The 17,100-nt window shown below is 36.4% G+C and overlaps 1 protein-coding gene across 6 annotated transcripts in view; it reads left to right on the top strand.

The window, feature by feature from the left end:
* Positions 1-17,100, top strand: part of CTNNA2 (catenin alpha 2) — a 1,043,800-nt gene that overhangs the window by 963,742 nt on the left and 62,958 nt on the right. For all 6 annotated transcript variants that reach the window (XM_011358075.1, XM_011358074.1, XM_011358073.1 and 3 more), the window contains 2 exons: positions 3,200-3,351; positions 13,018-13,131. In XM_011358075.1, the coding sequence (XP_011356377.1) occupies positions 3,200-3,351; positions 13,018-13,131 (266 nt within the window). The remainder of the gene's footprint in view (positions 1-3,199; positions 3,352-13,017; positions 13,132-17,100) is intronic.

Below are 17,100 nucleotides of genomic sequence, written 5' to 3'. Positions count from 1 at the left end.
TTCTCCAGACTTCTGGTTCCAGAGCAGCACTAGGGGTGTTTTAGGCCCCAGAGCATCCCTTATGAAAATGATCCATTTAGATTTTAACTTTCCTCTCTCTCCCTTGGGCAGATCAGGCCTACAGGCAAGTAGAAAAGAGAGCATGCCACCTCCTGCATCTTCCTCCTCCCCATCTCTTCAGGGTAGACCTTGCACGAAAAACAAAGCAGCATGTAACCCCACTTTCCCTTAAGCATTTGATCACAGTCACAATTTCTGAGGGAATTCATCACTTAATACTATTATCAAATTAATTTTTATTATGTTCTGAACCATAAGATAGAACTTTATTTTTTCAGAGACATATTCTATAAGGAGAATTATAGCCTTGAGGATAATACGTTGATCTTTTTAACTATTTGAATTAGGAAAAGATTTAAAAGGTGGGAAAGGAACAGGAGCTAATAAAACTGACTCCCTCTTCCACCCTGAGGTGTAACAAATGTAAATATTTTGCCATGTCTGATTCAGATATTTTTTTTTAGAGTTAAGATACACTTGAGGCCTCCTTAAGACATCTACTTAATCTCATGTCTCTCCATCACCTCTCAAAGGTAACCACCATACTTGAGGTGGTATATATCCTTTCAAAACATGTGTAATAAAAACACATATAGGTTTAAATAGTACATGGAGCTCTTTTGTGTATTTTAAAATTTCTCACAAATATCTCTTTTCAGTTTACTTTTCCTAGTCAAAATTTTGACCTCAGGACTTATTCACTTTAATATATCAGCTGTGCCCTGATTCTCATCCCCAAGTCCATTTTGTCCCACCCAGGTATACTGCCTGTGAACCTGGAGTGAGCAGCTCATAGTGGTTTGCTCCTGAGTTCGAGGACTCATAATAGAGGCTCCCAGTTATCTCTATTCCCAGGTCATATATAACTCTTCTTCTTAACTCTTGGAGTATACAACCTAAGAAGGAACAACTGTAACCAGAGAGACACAGAGACATTCCTGTGCCTCCAGTGGGCTCCGCCCTCTAATCAGTATTTCTTTAGAAGTCAGTGTTTGGCCATGCTCTAGATAATGTTCCAACTCACTGGTTGGGACTGGAGTGCTTCATCAGATTTTATCAAAGTGTTTGCCAAAATGAGGTGTGTCCATTTTCACTCCATAATGGTGGAAGGATTCCTTCTCTCTTGTCTACATGCTTGATAAGATGGATATTATTAGGTTTTAATATGTTTGCCCTTCCCATAAGGTATGAAATGATATCTTATTGTTTACATTGTAATCTTTCCAATTATTGGTGGTCAAGCATCTTATCATGTATTAATAATACAGGATTTCTTTTACTGCGAATTGCCTGTTTTGAATTTTTTCTATTCAACTTTTTTTCCTTATTGATTTGTAGGAGTGTTTATCATGTATACATAGGATTACTGATCCTTTATCAGTTATACAACAGGGACAAAACTTTATGCATCTAAGTGCTACTGATGGTATCATATAAATCTATAAAATCTATCAAATGGAATTGAATTAATATTATTCAGAATTTTCAGTTTAAGAAAGGAAGAAAGTGTGTAATTTTATTTAAGAAAGGTACTCATGTAAAAATGCCAAATACCTACAAAAAATATTTTCATGCCAAAGAGGTCAGTATAAATTATCTAGATTACTTAGTAATGTAAAACAGTTTATTCCCAACATAGATGGATAGCTGAAGTGGCCAGAATTTAATGTGGTGGTTTTGAGAAATATACTTTTATTGGATTCATATTTGAGAAAATACAGCTCAATATCCCCCAGATTCCTATTATATAAAAGTAGTTCAGAACCCCAAATGAAAAATTCAAATAGTATAGAGAACCAATCATAGAAATTCACTCACAGAAGGAAATTCACCACATGCATGCTTTGGTTTTGATAATTTCTATTGAAAGAATGGTTATTCTATTTTCTTCTAATCTTCCTTTAAAATATATACATATATATAGTTTGACTTTTCCTTGTAGAAATACATTTTTCTAGGAATGTTTTATCTTGAATACTCTGACACTAGAGAGTAAAGTAATTTAGCAGAGTTTCTCCTACTAGGGATTAAAACGAATGTTAAAATATCCACAGAAGATGAAAATGAGTATAAAGACAAATCAAGCATGAAAGTTCAGAAATGGAAATAGATGAATGATGTTTCTATTTTATTGTCCTTGTAAATAAAATTAATTGTGCTCTTGGCTTTTATTTGCCTTATGAACTGATTGTTAGAACTGCTGAGAAAATTGAATTACAACTTTTGAGAATCAGCGAATCAGCAGCATTTTTTAAGTAGCCTTTGGAAATATTCCAGACATTCTAGAGTTTACTTTCCACAAACTTCCAGTGTGTATGTAGGTGTCCTTATGTAAAGAAAGGGGTGCCAGCATTTTAGAAATGTATATATGTGTTTTCTTTCAGATCAAGGTGGTCCTGGTAAAACTGAACAATCAAGTTCTTCTTTGAGCCCATTAGTCTCTTACAATAGGCTTTCTTCTGGAGTCTCATAGGGTTTCCCTCTCCCCTTACACAGTCTTTCCACAAGCCTCCCCCCATAGTAATCCCTCCACCTCCAATGTCTCGAGCCCTGCATTTCAGATAAAACTGGAATGGATTGGATCATTTTATTCATTTTATTGTGAAGCCATATAGGTTAAGATCAGCTACTTACCAGTTACATATGACTTTAGCATCTGAAATTACATACTTATTGAGGCTTTATAAGGACCAGGTGCCATCTCATGCATTTGTATGCATTCTCCCACTGAATCCTAAGGAAGGATCTTATTCTATTTTTTAGACAAAGAAGCAGGTTTGGAAGGGTTAAGAAAACTTGGCCAAAGTTTCACAGCTAGTAACTAGCAGAAGTGGAACTCATCTCAGGTTAGGCTAACGTGAAATCTAAGCTTTTACACATCCTACCACAGTACCTTGGGCAGGTTTCAAAAACTTGCTCAGTCTCATACCATCACCATTCATGGAGTGATGATTTGCTTCCTTTGCTGCAAGTAAGTACCACGAAGACCACTAAACTGGGTTCACCCTAAACTGGGCAGGTGGGCACCTGGCTCCACTGAACTGTTGGAATGCCCAGAGCCTGCCTCCTTGCCTAAGGGCTAGAACAGGTGAGCATGAAAGATTACCTAATCCGCTGCTTTTTACTTTGTTTAACCCAGTGATGCCACGCTTTGCTGAACAAGTAGAGGTCGCCATTGAAGCCCTGAGTGCCAACGTCCCTCAGCCATTCGAGGAGAATGAATTCATCGATGCCTCTCGCCTGGTGTATGACGGTGTTCGGGACATCAGAAAGGCTGTGCTGATGATCAGGGTATGTAAGGCCTATGGCTAAGAGCTGATCAGACCTCGCAGGGACTCCCGAGAATTTGCTGTTTGATTTTTAATTACTTAGTTTGACTTGGGAAGCTATTTGGCTCCTCATTCACTCAGTCGTTGGGAACTTTTTACTTATAAAGGGACAAGTGATTTAAAAAGCCTAGGTTAGCAATGAATATCCTGAGAGAGAGGCCCTGCCTGCTTTGTGCATGCATTGTTGACTAAATCTGATGCCAGTTTAGGGGTGCCCCTGCTGTTCTCCATGTGTTCCTTTTGCTAACATTATTTTATCATCAAGATCAGAAAGCCATGGAATGGAAAGACATGAAGATTATTAATACCTCAGTAGTATTAATAATGATAATAATGACAATAAAGTGATACATAGCTACATTCTTCTTTTAACAAATAATTACGAGATTATAAATATGGTGATATCACTTTTCAGTAAACCTCCCCCTATCACCCACCCTACTATTTTGCTATGCCCAGTCTTTTGTTGTCAGGTAGGTGTGAGCCTTCCAAATCATTGTCTAAATAGTTATATAGAGACACATGCTAGAAAACATACAATACAGTAGATTTTAAAACTCATAAGGATCATTTGCAGCTTGCTTTGTTTGCCCACAGTGTGCCTTCATCTATCCCTATTAGAACCCATCACTTACCTTATTCCATTTAACTGCTGCATAATACCCCACTATGAGACTTTTTTTCTCCTTACCTCATTAACAATTTTGCATAGTAGTTTTAAAGACACTTAGCCACAGAACACTTTCTTAAAATAAACTTAAGTATTCTAAACCAGAATTGATGCCATATATACATTTGTGGCTATTATGATTGAAGAAGAGATGGGCCTTCTATAGTGCCAATTCTAAGAGCATGTTCTTCAACAGTAATATAATGTCGGGAACATTTTAAATTTTAAATTTTCTAGTAAACACATTAAAAAAGCAAAAAAAGTGAAATTAATTTTAGTAACATAGTAACATGAACCGAATGCATCCAAAACGTTATCATTTCAACATGTGACACTAGCCACATTAAAGTAACCCCACAACACCAACTTATTGAACAAGGCAGCCCCAGACTCTTCCCACTGTCAACCTCCACAGTTGTCTCTGAGGCTGCTCGATGAAACCGTGAAGTATCTATGGAGTGCATTTTTAAAAACTTCTATCAGGGTGATCATTGAATATTTGAACCAACATCCCTTCAAAGACTATGAAACAACAACAACCAAATAATTCATTTGCTCTGTATGGTCCCTCAGATATTTCATGAAATATCTGTGGTGTATCATTTTCTCTGGACAAAACATACCTAGTCCTTCAAGAATTTCATAGATGGCCTTTGTCCTCCCCCAAATTCTGCTATCTGTCAACTCATTAAATCTACACATCGTCCATCCTCCCCAGCTGTGGCATCCAGAAGACAACATGGTGCTTCCAAGGTGATCTGAGCACGTGGAGTAGAGCATCACCAGAAAGGGTCTCCCTTCCCTCTTTATCGATATCTATGCTTCTCCAGAAACATCCACCAAACTTCTTCACTTGGGAGCACAAATAGCATCATCTGATCTTCTCGTCTTTAAGTTAACTTGATCTTTTTTACATTAAATATCTCATAATAATTTCATGATCAATTTAAAGTGTTCAGAGCGTTGCATAAGGTGTATCAGGCAATACTAATTATACTTAATGTGGAGTTCAAATTTGGCATTTAGAGACTATCGGATGCATTTCCCGTTCTTCTAACTTGCCCATTTTAGATCTGTCCATCTTTTACCATCTTTCAAGATCTGGCTCATATCTTCAGTTCCCAAATTTTCTCCCTCAAAAATATTGACCCTATCCTTTACCTGTAACCATTTCCGCTTGTATTTATTGCACTATTTTCTTGTATGTCTGTTACTTTCTTTAGACTGTAAAAGTTTTGAAAGCAAATGTTGTCTTTTTATTTTCCATTCAGTGTGGTGCATTGTCTGGCATAGTGCTTAGTATTATGTGTGTAGGGTGTGTGTGTGTGGGGAGGGGAGACATATACCTAGGGTGATAGGAAGGTAACAGGGAGAAAATATTGGAGAATCAGAGAAGGAAAGGATGGATAGTTGGCTTTTTAAGCCTGTAACAAATTAAATTATGTTTTCTCATTGCATACTAACATGTGAAATAAAGTAATAGACCATGGAGTTATGTTTTCAAAGCATTTGGCACAAAATCCCACTATAATCCTCAAGACATATTTCCTCTTCTGCCATTTTTCTGCTTTGTTAGCCTTCACATTTTTTTGTGACAACTATTCATCTGAGAGGCTGAGGAAATTTATAGCTATCATTCGTTTATTCATTCATAATCTGTAAAAAGATATAATTTTAGATAAAATGCTATATCTTCGTTACATGAAGTGTCATTCCTCCATCTCGACATTTCAAATGATTTGATCAAATGGATTTCGCATCACTTAAAACTTAAGAAGAGAGAAATGTACAAATGTACAAATTTTTATTATTAAACTCCTCCAATTAGCACCCAGATAGCTTTATTTTGTACTTAATTTCTTGGTTTGCTTTTAAGTATAATGATTAAGTCTAGTTAAAAATAAAATCATTGCACTAAGGAAGAAAGACACTGAGATGAGTAGAGCTGTTTCTTTTCCAGCAAAACTGGCCTTGCCTCCTTCCCTCCCAGTGTTGATTATACTTTGGAAAAATTTTTGTCCCAAAAAATAAATGCAGAAAGATGCAGAAAGGGTCTTGAAGGGTCAAATTCTCCATACTTTGCCTTTCTGCAATCACTACATATTTAGTGGTGATAGGTGCTCCAGGCCACCTCCAGACAACTGTCTGTAGTAAACAGAGCCTGTCTTTCCTGTATTCCAAGACCACTTTTCAGGACCTGCCTTCTCTCTCAGGAAGGTCGACCTTGCCCCTCTTCCATGAGACTATATTTTGTTTGCTTCTAGCTGAGGCTTATCCTTGGCAATCTGTTAGCTTCATAGAAATTTTCTGGTTACTCCAGCATCGTAGTTTAAAAAATGAATAAGAATCTGGCACACCAGCAGCATGCATTTGATTCTTATTATTTGCAGTAGTTATATTCTATAATGGTGCCATGAACATTGAATTAGAGAATAATGAAATATTGCTCCTCGGGGAAATTCAGGGTTAGGTTCCTGTGAGCCTCTGGTTACATTTTCATCAACTGATATGATCTGCTTTTATGTGTGTTTTGTTTAAAGACACTTTAATATATATTGTTGATTTATTAACACTGAACTCACAGCTAACTGCACTATAACTCATGCCTGAAGGAAAGTTATCTAACAAATGTGTTTTCTCCATAAGGCACATAACAACATTTGTGTATATACAGACACTGAACAATACCTTAGCACTACACTTGGAAGCCATTTTAGGCAGAGAAATAACCAACAAAAAGCACAAAAGTGCAAAAAATATGGCACTAAATCAACTAAAGAAAGGATACTTGTTTACAGTATCAGAGCTGACACAAGAAGACAGAACACTGCTGTTGTACCTCAGCTGGGAAGATGCAGGCTGGGTGACCCAGATTTTTTGCCATATTGCACATGTCTGTGAATAACTACAAAAATATTGACTTTGGGATTACAAAGAAACTTTGGTGAGTGGAAAAATTCACAAATAATCTACAAATAGTAAAGGAGCATGTGTATATTTCAGACACAACATTTAATATCGGAAGTTAAAATAAGTGGGTAGGGTAGAAGGTGATGATATCTTGGTATCTAGATATCTGTATTTAACAAAACAGTAGTTCCTTCTCAAAAGAATAACCCTGAAAATAATCTTTAATGATATCTATATGCTAAACTTTTATAATTGGAACCTATTAATTTGGTTTCATGAGAAATAACAGGGTCTAGGACAAGGTTCAGATAAAGGTTTACAGCTTAACTTTGCATCTCCCAAACTGTGCATGAGGGTGCCCTGGAGCATTGCAAAATATTTTTAAATGTCCAGGGAAACACAGAAATATCTCAGATACTGCATGAAATATTAACTCAAGTTTAAACATCAGGTTGGTACATTTCTTTTGACAGCATATATTTGTGATGCTAGATTTCTGGTGATTGCTGAGATAAAAAGCAAGCTCATATTTTGGCTATTGTAAATAATGCTGTGATGAACATAGGGGTGCATATATCTTTTGAAATTACTGTATTAATAAATACTCGGAAATGGAATTGCTGGGTTGTATGATATATCTATTATTGGTTTTTTGAGGAGTCTCCATACAGTTTTCCACAGGGCTACACCAGTTTGCAATCTCACCAACAGAGCACAAGAGTTTCCTTTTCTCCATATCCTCACCAAAACATGTTGTTTGTTGACTTTTTGATAAGAGCCATTTTGACAGGTGTGAGGTGGTATCTCATGGTGGTTTTGTGCATTTCTTTGATGAACAATGATGATGATCATCTTCTCATATGTCTGTCAGCCATCTATATATCTTTGGAGAGACGTCTTTTCATGTCCTCTGCCCATTTTTTCAATCAGATTGTTCATTCTTTTATGTTAAGTTGTATGAGTTTCTTATATATTTTTGATATCAACTCCTTCCAAAAAGTAAGCTCAATGGGTGTTTATTTACATTTCAAGGTTTGAGATGTCATACAGTATGCAGCACTGTATGACTTGAATTGTTAGGTCCAATTAACTTAATCTATTTTTTGAGCTAACCACTTAATCAACAGAACTGTTAGATTTTTGTGGGTTTTGTTGTTGTTTTAGCCTAGAAGAACCATGAAAAATTACTAAGACAATGAAAATACTTGAAGCAATAAAGTTTGGGAACCTATTGCTTAACTATTTTTTATCATTGTTATGCTAATTTTCTTTTCTAGAGTTTCCTTATCTGCAAATGGAGACAAATATTACTACAGATATAAAGCATTAATATAGACCTGGCCTTAGTAGGTTCCCAAGAAATATTTTCTTTCCTCATCCTGCTGGGATGACGTTTATCTTTATATAATCAATTAATGAAATAGAACTTTTTAAGTAAGTCTATAATGTTATCAAAATTGCAGGGTTTGGAGTCAGATTATTTGTCATAACTAGAAAATAAAGAATTGAAGAGGCTATAGAAAAAACTTATATGACAAAATTATCATAGATTGCTATTATCTAGTTAATCAACATGGTCCCATGAGGTCCCTAGTTTTATTTTCTTAATTAGAAATAATTTAGTATTTTTTTTTTTAATTTGGCAATGTGTTCTTGGTATTCATTTATCAAATATTTGTTGAATGCTTACTACATGCCCCACTTTGGAGGTGCCCTGAATATAGAGGTGAACAAAATAGACGAAAGAGTCTGTCCTCAAAAAATTTGTAGTCCTTTCTTTGGTGGGAGACAGAGAACAAACAAGGAGATATAATATGTCAGTTAATGTGCCATGAAGGAAATCAAGGCACTATAAAGGGGATAAAGCGTAGGTGTGAGTTTTATGAAGAGTGGTCAGTGGGTGGCATCTGAGAAGAGACTTTGAGGAGAAAGAGAAAATAAGCCATAACGGTATTAAGAGAGGCATGCTCCAGGCAGAGCGAACAGCAGATGTGGCCTAAGGACCACACTGAATGATATGGAAGCCATTGGAGGGATCTGAGTTGGAGAATAACATGATCTGACTTAGATTTTAGAGGGACAACCCTGGTTATACTAGTCAGAATAGAAACTATGGGTCAAGGGCAGAAGCAAGGAGATCAATTAGGATGCCTCTGAAATAATACAAGATAGAGATGCCAATGGCCATCACTACTGAGAAGATTCTGCTCTCTCTTAGCTTTAGGAAATTTTTAATTCTGTCTTCTAGTTTCCATCCCATTCCAGTGATATAGAGCTCTGTTTGGAAATTCTTCATGCATCACCCAAACTCTTCTGTTGCGGTTGCCAAACTATGTCCTTAACTTTCTGCTCACAATGAAACTCAGACATTTGAGCCTTTCCTTTAAATGATACTTAATATGCTTTTCATGGTGAAATTATTCTAAATTCTTCAGCCTTTTCTCATTTTGCTTCTCTATAGAAGCTGTTGTAGAGGGTATTGAGCATTTGATTGGAAACCAGAGGCAAGTAGATTGATCCTGTTCTGTAACTGATGTGTGGTTGATCCACATGAGCTTCTTAGGCCTCTATAATGGGCACAAGTTAATCTCATAGACTCTTAAAGGGGAGAGTTTTTAAAGGCCAAATACTTTAATTGTGCCATTTTACAGATAAGACTCACTTTCACAATCTAGTAGTTAGATCATAGTAGAACCAGGGAACCAATAATAGACTGAAGTGGTTTTTGATTGTTATAAAAAGGCCTTCCCCAAGAAAACACAGAGCAGAACTGAGGCCTGATCCTCAGTCTTTAGCCTCCAGTCCAGTAAATTAGACATTTTGTTGGTTCCTCTGACCCTATAACGCCATCTAATGATACAGTCTGATTATCTCTGGTCCCATTTGCAAGTTCTCACTATTTTCTCATGTCTCTTTTAATTTGTGGAGGTCCTTGACCAACCAAAAAATAACACCCATACTTTTAAAAATGAATAATTCAAAAAATAACAGCATGAGTAAGAGATAATTAACAAACTGCACATGTACAGAACTATTTATATGGGTAGCTTGGATGGGTCTACTGCATGGTTAAGGCACAAGAAAATATTTTAATTTTATCCATTTGCCTGGTGGTATTTGTGATGATTGAAAGAATGGGCTCTGGAATTCTCAGCTCGCTAGGTGTGATACCTTGGAAAACTTAAGAACTCTGAGCCTATTTAGACATATATAAAATGAGGATTAAATTTATTTCCGCCAGTTGTTGTAAGGATTAAATCTGTTAGCTGAATGCCTGGGTCATATGAATGATAAAATAAATGATTGCTATTATTATTATTGTTATTATTAGGTGTGTATTTTATTATTGAGCATAATAATTATCACTATCACTAATTAATTTAGTTCCCTTTTATTATTTACAAAGCATTTTCATATATATTTGATTCTAGACTCCTTCCTGTGAGCAGGCAGAACAAGTAGCAATTATTATTTTCATTTTATGAGTGAGGAAGACAGGAGCAGAAACACTTTAAGTGACTTGCCAAAGAGAGACAGCTTATGAGTGGCAGAGTTAAGACAAAAACATTCAGGTCCCCTGGGTCCACATCTAGATTATTTTCTTTTTTTTCAGTTTTGAACTTTATTTTGGTTCCTGAGCTATGGCCATTTGAGTAAAAGCTCATCATTATTGGCCTTATGCTTCTAGGTTGTGTTTGTCATTGATTCATCTACTAAATACACTGATCACTGAAATGTTTGGACACAGTGCTATAGGCACTGTCATATTCTCTTTTTTGTTCCTGTTGAGTGAGGTTTTCCATTTTACTTTTCTCTCTTTTCAAAAACTAATGATGAAAAGCGTGTGCAATCTTGTCATCTCATCTGTCAGCAAAATTTACCAACTTGCTGTAATTGTTCCGCAGTACAGTCCAGAAGAGTGAGGAATAATCAGAGATTGTTGTCTCTTTCCACAATGAAAATGCACCCAGCTATTTGAACCAGGTTTTTCCCACCCCACCCCTGCCTTAGTTAATAAAGTATGGGAACAACACTTCTTTTTTTCCTCCTTTCTTTTAATATTCCTATGAAAGAAAATTGAACATCTATAGATGACTGAGTAAATATTAATAAGGTGGACAGTGAGAGAGAAGGAAAACAGGAGGCATATGCCAAAGCTTGGGAAATTACTAGGTAGAAGGTGATATTGGCATGAAGGACCCCGTTTTATGCCTGTCTGACCAATCTCAAGCTTTCATCAATAACCACACCCAATTAATTACACTGAAGTAGCCAAAGAAACCAGCAGAATAAAAATGTACCTTTCGATGGGGAATGAGCAACTACATCATCAGTACTGCTTGTGGTCTGTTCCTTCCTTTTGAAAGACAGAGCCCTAGGAGATGATGTTAGTGAGTGCCAAGAGGCAGTTTGTGGGTGACCATCACCTTTCAGGATAATGACACTTGAGTTGAGAATCTCTCCTGACTGCACTGTTTACCCTTCATATACCATCCTTGCCACTTCCTGAGTTCATTTTCTTAGACTTAACAAATCACGGTAGTATAGAGTATGTGCATCAAACTACATGACTTAGAAGGCTTTGAAAAAGATATAACCTCTCATGCCTCAGTTTCCCTATCTGTGAAATGGAGAAAATCATGTCTAAATCATAGGGCTGTTGAGAAAATTGTAGAGTTAGAGTATGTAAAGTACTTAGAGAAAACCATTAGGCACTTGGCAGCACTTAATGCATGTTATCTATTATAATTGTCTTTAAAAGTGGGAAGGGTTTTTTATATCTGGGGTTATAGATTTATTTGTATCTTTCCTCCAATGCTGACTTTATATATTGGACAGGATTTCATCTAACTCTATTCACTTTAAAGCAATTCCATACCTCCAGTTCTTGCCTGATTTTTAATATGAAAAAACAAACAACTACAACAACAAAACAACTTATAAAGAGTAATATGGAGTCAGACACATTTGGGTGTTTGGGTCTAAATGCTAGTTATGTTATTAGCTACTTCAGAGACATTTGGGCATGCCATTTTTCTTAGAACTCTCTATCACTCAAAGCATAGCAGCCTCATCAAAGCAAACATGTATGTGTATAATGGATTTTGCTGGAATTGTGGATTATGATTAGATGATTCAAAAGCCAGGGACACAGAATGCCCAGATCCTGCATTGGCACAGACACCATAAATCTCCAAACTTATTTCGCTGTGCTATACTGAGCTGATTGGGTACTATGTATGAAAGAGTTATTTAATCCTTAGTGGGTACACAGTAATTGGTGACTTTCTTTAAAAAAAAAAAAAAAGTTTAAATGAATTAATATCAAAATCCCAAGTAATAAAAATGGCAGACCTTTTAAAATGCCTATTATGAGTCAGACACTACACAGAGCACATTATTTAATCTTCACAATAATCATATAGATAACTACTGTTATCAACACCAATTGACAGAGTTGAAAGCCAAAGCTAAGAGAGGATTTTGCTCATGATCACATAGAGGTACATATTTGAACATTCTTGATTCTAGAGTCTGTAGTTGAAACTTGTGTACCAGATGGCTTAGTGACCACATCAGCTATTTTATCAGGTCTGGCCATTGGCCTAAAGATGATTAATCCTTTTTACTTATTAAGACTAAAAGAGAGCTGAAATAGAGCAAAAGGGGCATTATAGAAGAAGCATAGGTTAAATTTTTGTTATTGATGGTAATTTTCTATCTTAGGATAGATTTGTATGGGTAGGAATAACACACAAATATAATTTTTCTTAAAATTAGAAAACATCATGTAAAGAGTTAGACTTGCTACACTTACAGGTGGCAGTAATAAACAACGTATTTTTGAAAAAGAGATAAATTAGGGAAGCTTGATTTTTCTAACTCCATTCTAGCCAATACCTGCCCACATAACCCCTACATAGAAGCCCCCACAAGCTCTCTTTCCTGGGAGGCTACTTAGTCTTTGCAGTGATGAAACGTATGGGTAGGAGTGAAGGTTAACAATTTAAAATATGCTGATTTTTCTCTTTTCCTATGTGTCTTTAGACCCCAGAAGAACTAGAGGATGATTCTGACTTTGAGCAGGAAGATTATGACGTGCGCAGTCGGACAAGTGTTCAGACCGAGGATGACCAGCTCATCGCAGGGCAGAGTGCTCGGGTGGGTAGACATCCAGGACTTTGACTCATTGGACAGAGGCTGTGTTCGGCAAATTGGTTTGAGAGAATTTCCGATTTCCAGGGACTTGAAACCCTAGATTCATGGCTCTGAAATCTTTGCTCTCATCTGGGGTTGTTTTTAGCAACTCATGTTTTATAAAATGGAAATAACCACCACTGCCCCTGATTCCTTTTAACTCAGTTTTTTCTTTGTCACTTGAAACATAGGAGCCACACAAAGCAAACACTTATGTGTATGGTGGATTTGGGTGTGGGGGGATGGGGATTACGATTAGATGGTTCAACAGCCAGAGGACACAGGATGCCCAGATCTTGCATTGGCACAGAGACCATTGTTTTGCTTGAAGTCTCCAAACTTGCTAACAATACAAGAGACAATGACAAATGGAAAATTAGAGTACTGCTTTGTTACTGGCTGGGCTGTCATTGCTCCATACTTTGGCCTATGGTCTCTAATAAACAAGACCACAACTTTTGAAATTGTTTCAAAGCTATCAGAGTAGAGAGAGAGAACTGTTGCCCCTCCACCCCATACCTACCAATGGCCAAGACAGTAGCCCTAGATCTGGCTGCCATGTTATAGAAAAAACTATAGAGACATAGTAGAAATGTGCCAGTTTAAGGCATGAAGCAGGAAACAAAGAAAGATGACTATTCTGGCTGAAATTTGAATACTCCTGAACACTTTGTGACACTGTCTACCAACACGGGTGTTCCAAAGAGGATCTTGGAATTTGACCAGTCGATTAGCTGTATCTCCTTGAGGGCAGCTGCAGGTAGTTAAGGCAGGTGGCAGGAGATGAAATCCTTGGGAACTGCAAAAGAGGGCAAGGTTCTCCCCACTTTAAGGCTTAATTTCCACAGGGAAGAAACAATCAAATTTTAATATAACTGAGAATTAGATATTCTAGTTTTCTGTTAGGTTTAACTTAAGATTCTCAATAGGAAGTATGAGATTGAGAAAGAGGTAATAATTTAGAATAGAGACTAGGAAACCCCAGAGAGCTGATGCTGGCTTAGGAGTTGTGAAAGAAGAGTAAGAAATAACCAACCAGAGGTTAAAATAAAAGGATTCAAGGAAGGCTAAGACTTACGTTGGGTCAAGAAAGCTTTTGTACTTAAACCCCAATTCTCTTTTGTGCTTTATGTCCTGATAGTCTCATCCAATATTTAAATAATCCAGAAGATATGGATGGATATCGATAGGGGAAATATGAGGGCAAAAATCAGACCATTAAAGGATCACTGGCTTTGATTTCAGACAGACTTGGTTTTTAATTCTAAAGAGTAGAATGAGGACTGTGCTCCATTACTTGTTTAATTTCTCTGAGCTTCAGTCCTATCTGTAAAGTGTGAATAATAAACTTACTTTATAGAATTCTTTTGAGGTTTTAATTACTTAATATTTGTAAAGTAATGAGGATAATACTTGCCATACATGAAGTGCTCAATAAAGGATGACTCTGAAAAATGTTATCCTTAGGAAGAGAAATTTCTTCTGATCACAGGCTAGTGACAGTAGAAAAGCACACAAAAGAGTATGAAGCCTCCTACTTTGAAAAGTCCTTGTAGAGAGTTTTTGGGCGTTTGTTGACATAACACTAAACTAATTCATCAGCCAAGTCATTCATCTTCAAAATTAAGTAAAACAAGCATTTTTCACATCTGTGACAAAGAGCAAGTTTGGGTAATTCATACAAACTTTAATCACTTCAAAATCGATTTGACTGATTGCATCTTAGTATTAATACAGCCCATTAGTCAGTGAGTTGTCTTCTCAAAGACCAAGGCATATTGTACAACCCTTACCGTGCTTTGTAATCACTGTCTTGTCAAAATAGCATGACTAGTCACATTTTTTACAAGGAAGAACACGTCCCATTGTACTTCCATTTCATGTAGACATCAAGTAAATTATGGGTGGAAACAAAAGTTAGATGGCACCTGTTTATGTAATCTATTATTTTTTCATCCAATAGATGAAAAGATGATACTCTTTCTTTGAAAAAAATTCTGTTATGAATTATGAACATGGTCCAGGATGGTAAGAACAAAGTATTGCTCTAATCCAGCATTCGCTGATCTGTCTTTGAGATCCATCATGCGGTCTGTGTGATTAACGTGCAGCAGACAGCATTAGTTACTGAGTCAGCCTATTTTAGCCTGTAATTATATGATGACAAATCAGAGACATAGAATTATGGCTGTAAGTTGAAAATCAGAGGGTGCATTGAATTGCTGAGATGACAGATGGTTGAACTTTTGACCAGAGAAGTGTTAACTTGATCAGAATTGTGAAGAAGGCAAAAGTTGCTTTTGACAGAGGCAGTTGCTCTTTCCAGCAGCCAGTCCTCCTATGTTAATGGTTTTATTCTGTGTTCTCATTCAGACATTTCTCTCTGAAAATATTAAATTCAAAGGAGGTTAAGGTGAGAGGAAAGCTTCTAGTACGCACTTCAACATTACTCTCAAATTCTGAAGTTAGAGTATTATTTCCTTTCTGTGTCCCTGTCTACTGCTTCTCTACAACATTTTATGAGAGGGATGGGGATAGAGAGAAAAGGAGAGAGAGAGAAAGAGAATGAGAACAATCATACTCTGGTCTTTTAAAATATAGAAGTGATCAGAGCTTTAGACCTTTAGGTCCTCGACATCTTATAATCTCTTTCTTCCCAGATTAATATAGTTAAAATTAGTCAGCAACAACTCTTGGGCACTTAACCTCAGTGATAGAATATATTATTTGGAGTCATGCAGACCTGATTTTAAATATGGACTTGGCCAAACTATGTGACTTTTGGACATCTTTTTTAACCTCTTCCTGCCTCATCTCTTCATTTATGTATAGAGTGTGCGACCTTGTAATATCTTTTGGAGAACTGCATAATAAAATGTATCACAGGATTTGTCACATAATGTTAAGTTGATGAAGATGATGAAGATACTTGTAGCATGAGACAGTTATCCATTAGAGGAATGGCCAAATAATTTAACTGGAGAGAGCTGGACGTTTTAGGCAATCATGAAAGTTTTTACTTGAATCAATGGGACAATTACCTCAATTTTCCAATTCACTTCACAGTCTGAAACTGGTAAAAGTCAAAGGACCCACTCCTTAACTTATAGTTATTATCCTTTAAATCCAAGTAAGCAGAAGGTGCATTGAGTTTTAGCACTTTTACTCATTATTCATAAACATTCCTCTACTTGAATCATTGATGTTAGATTCTTGCTCTGTGTTTAAGAAACCAATGCTTGTCAGTTTGGAGGCTCATAGACTTCAAAAGTCATTTTTCTCTTTGAGATTGAAAAAATAATTATATCGAAAGCTCCTTAAGATTTAGATTGAAGAAAAGATTCTGCGTTGAATAGTTGTTGGCTTGTATCCGTGATCTGTACTTTAATAAGTAGAGTTTATAACAATCACACACAAAAAAAAATGGTTGATTTTTTTGAGAGGAAAGTCTGGGAACCTGGGGTGTGGGTAGGGTAGGAAACTAGATTCAGGTCTCTGATGCCACGAATTTGGGCCCCCAAATCAAAATCTGGAGAGTTGTGCTTGGCTACCATGAACAGAAGCAGCAGAAATTCTCGGACTGCCCCAGGTGATCACATCACACAAACAGAAAAGCTGATTTTTTCCCTTTCCTCTCAGCCATGAAAATAATTTTCCTCATGTTCTCTTAGTTTGAGGGAAGGAACAATTGCATGTTATTTAGTTTATATTCAACTTGATTTCAGTGTAACCAGCCTCTAATTTTTTTTTCTAGCTAGAACGGCTTTAATATGTTAACATTTCAAATTGCTGAGTTACATTGATAAGACCTAATTAAAACTCATTTGTTGAATTTTAATTTGATTAACTTGCAAATTTTGCAGTTTGTGATCTACTGTTTATAGATAACCTTTTTTTAAATTCCAGTTTCAGAAAAGGTCAATTGTGAATTTT

This window comes from Pteropus vampyrus, unplaced genomic scaffold (genome assembly GCF_000151845.1).
Source record: "Pteropus vampyrus isolate Shadow unplaced genomic scaffold, Pvam_2.0 Scaffold37, whole genome shotgun sequence".
Classification (NCBI taxonomy): Eukaryota; Metazoa; Chordata; class Mammalia; order Chiroptera; family Pteropodidae; genus Pteropus; species Pteropus vampyrus.
Note: the sequence above shows the minus strand (reverse complement) of the source record. Positions and strands in the feature narration are given on the sequence as shown.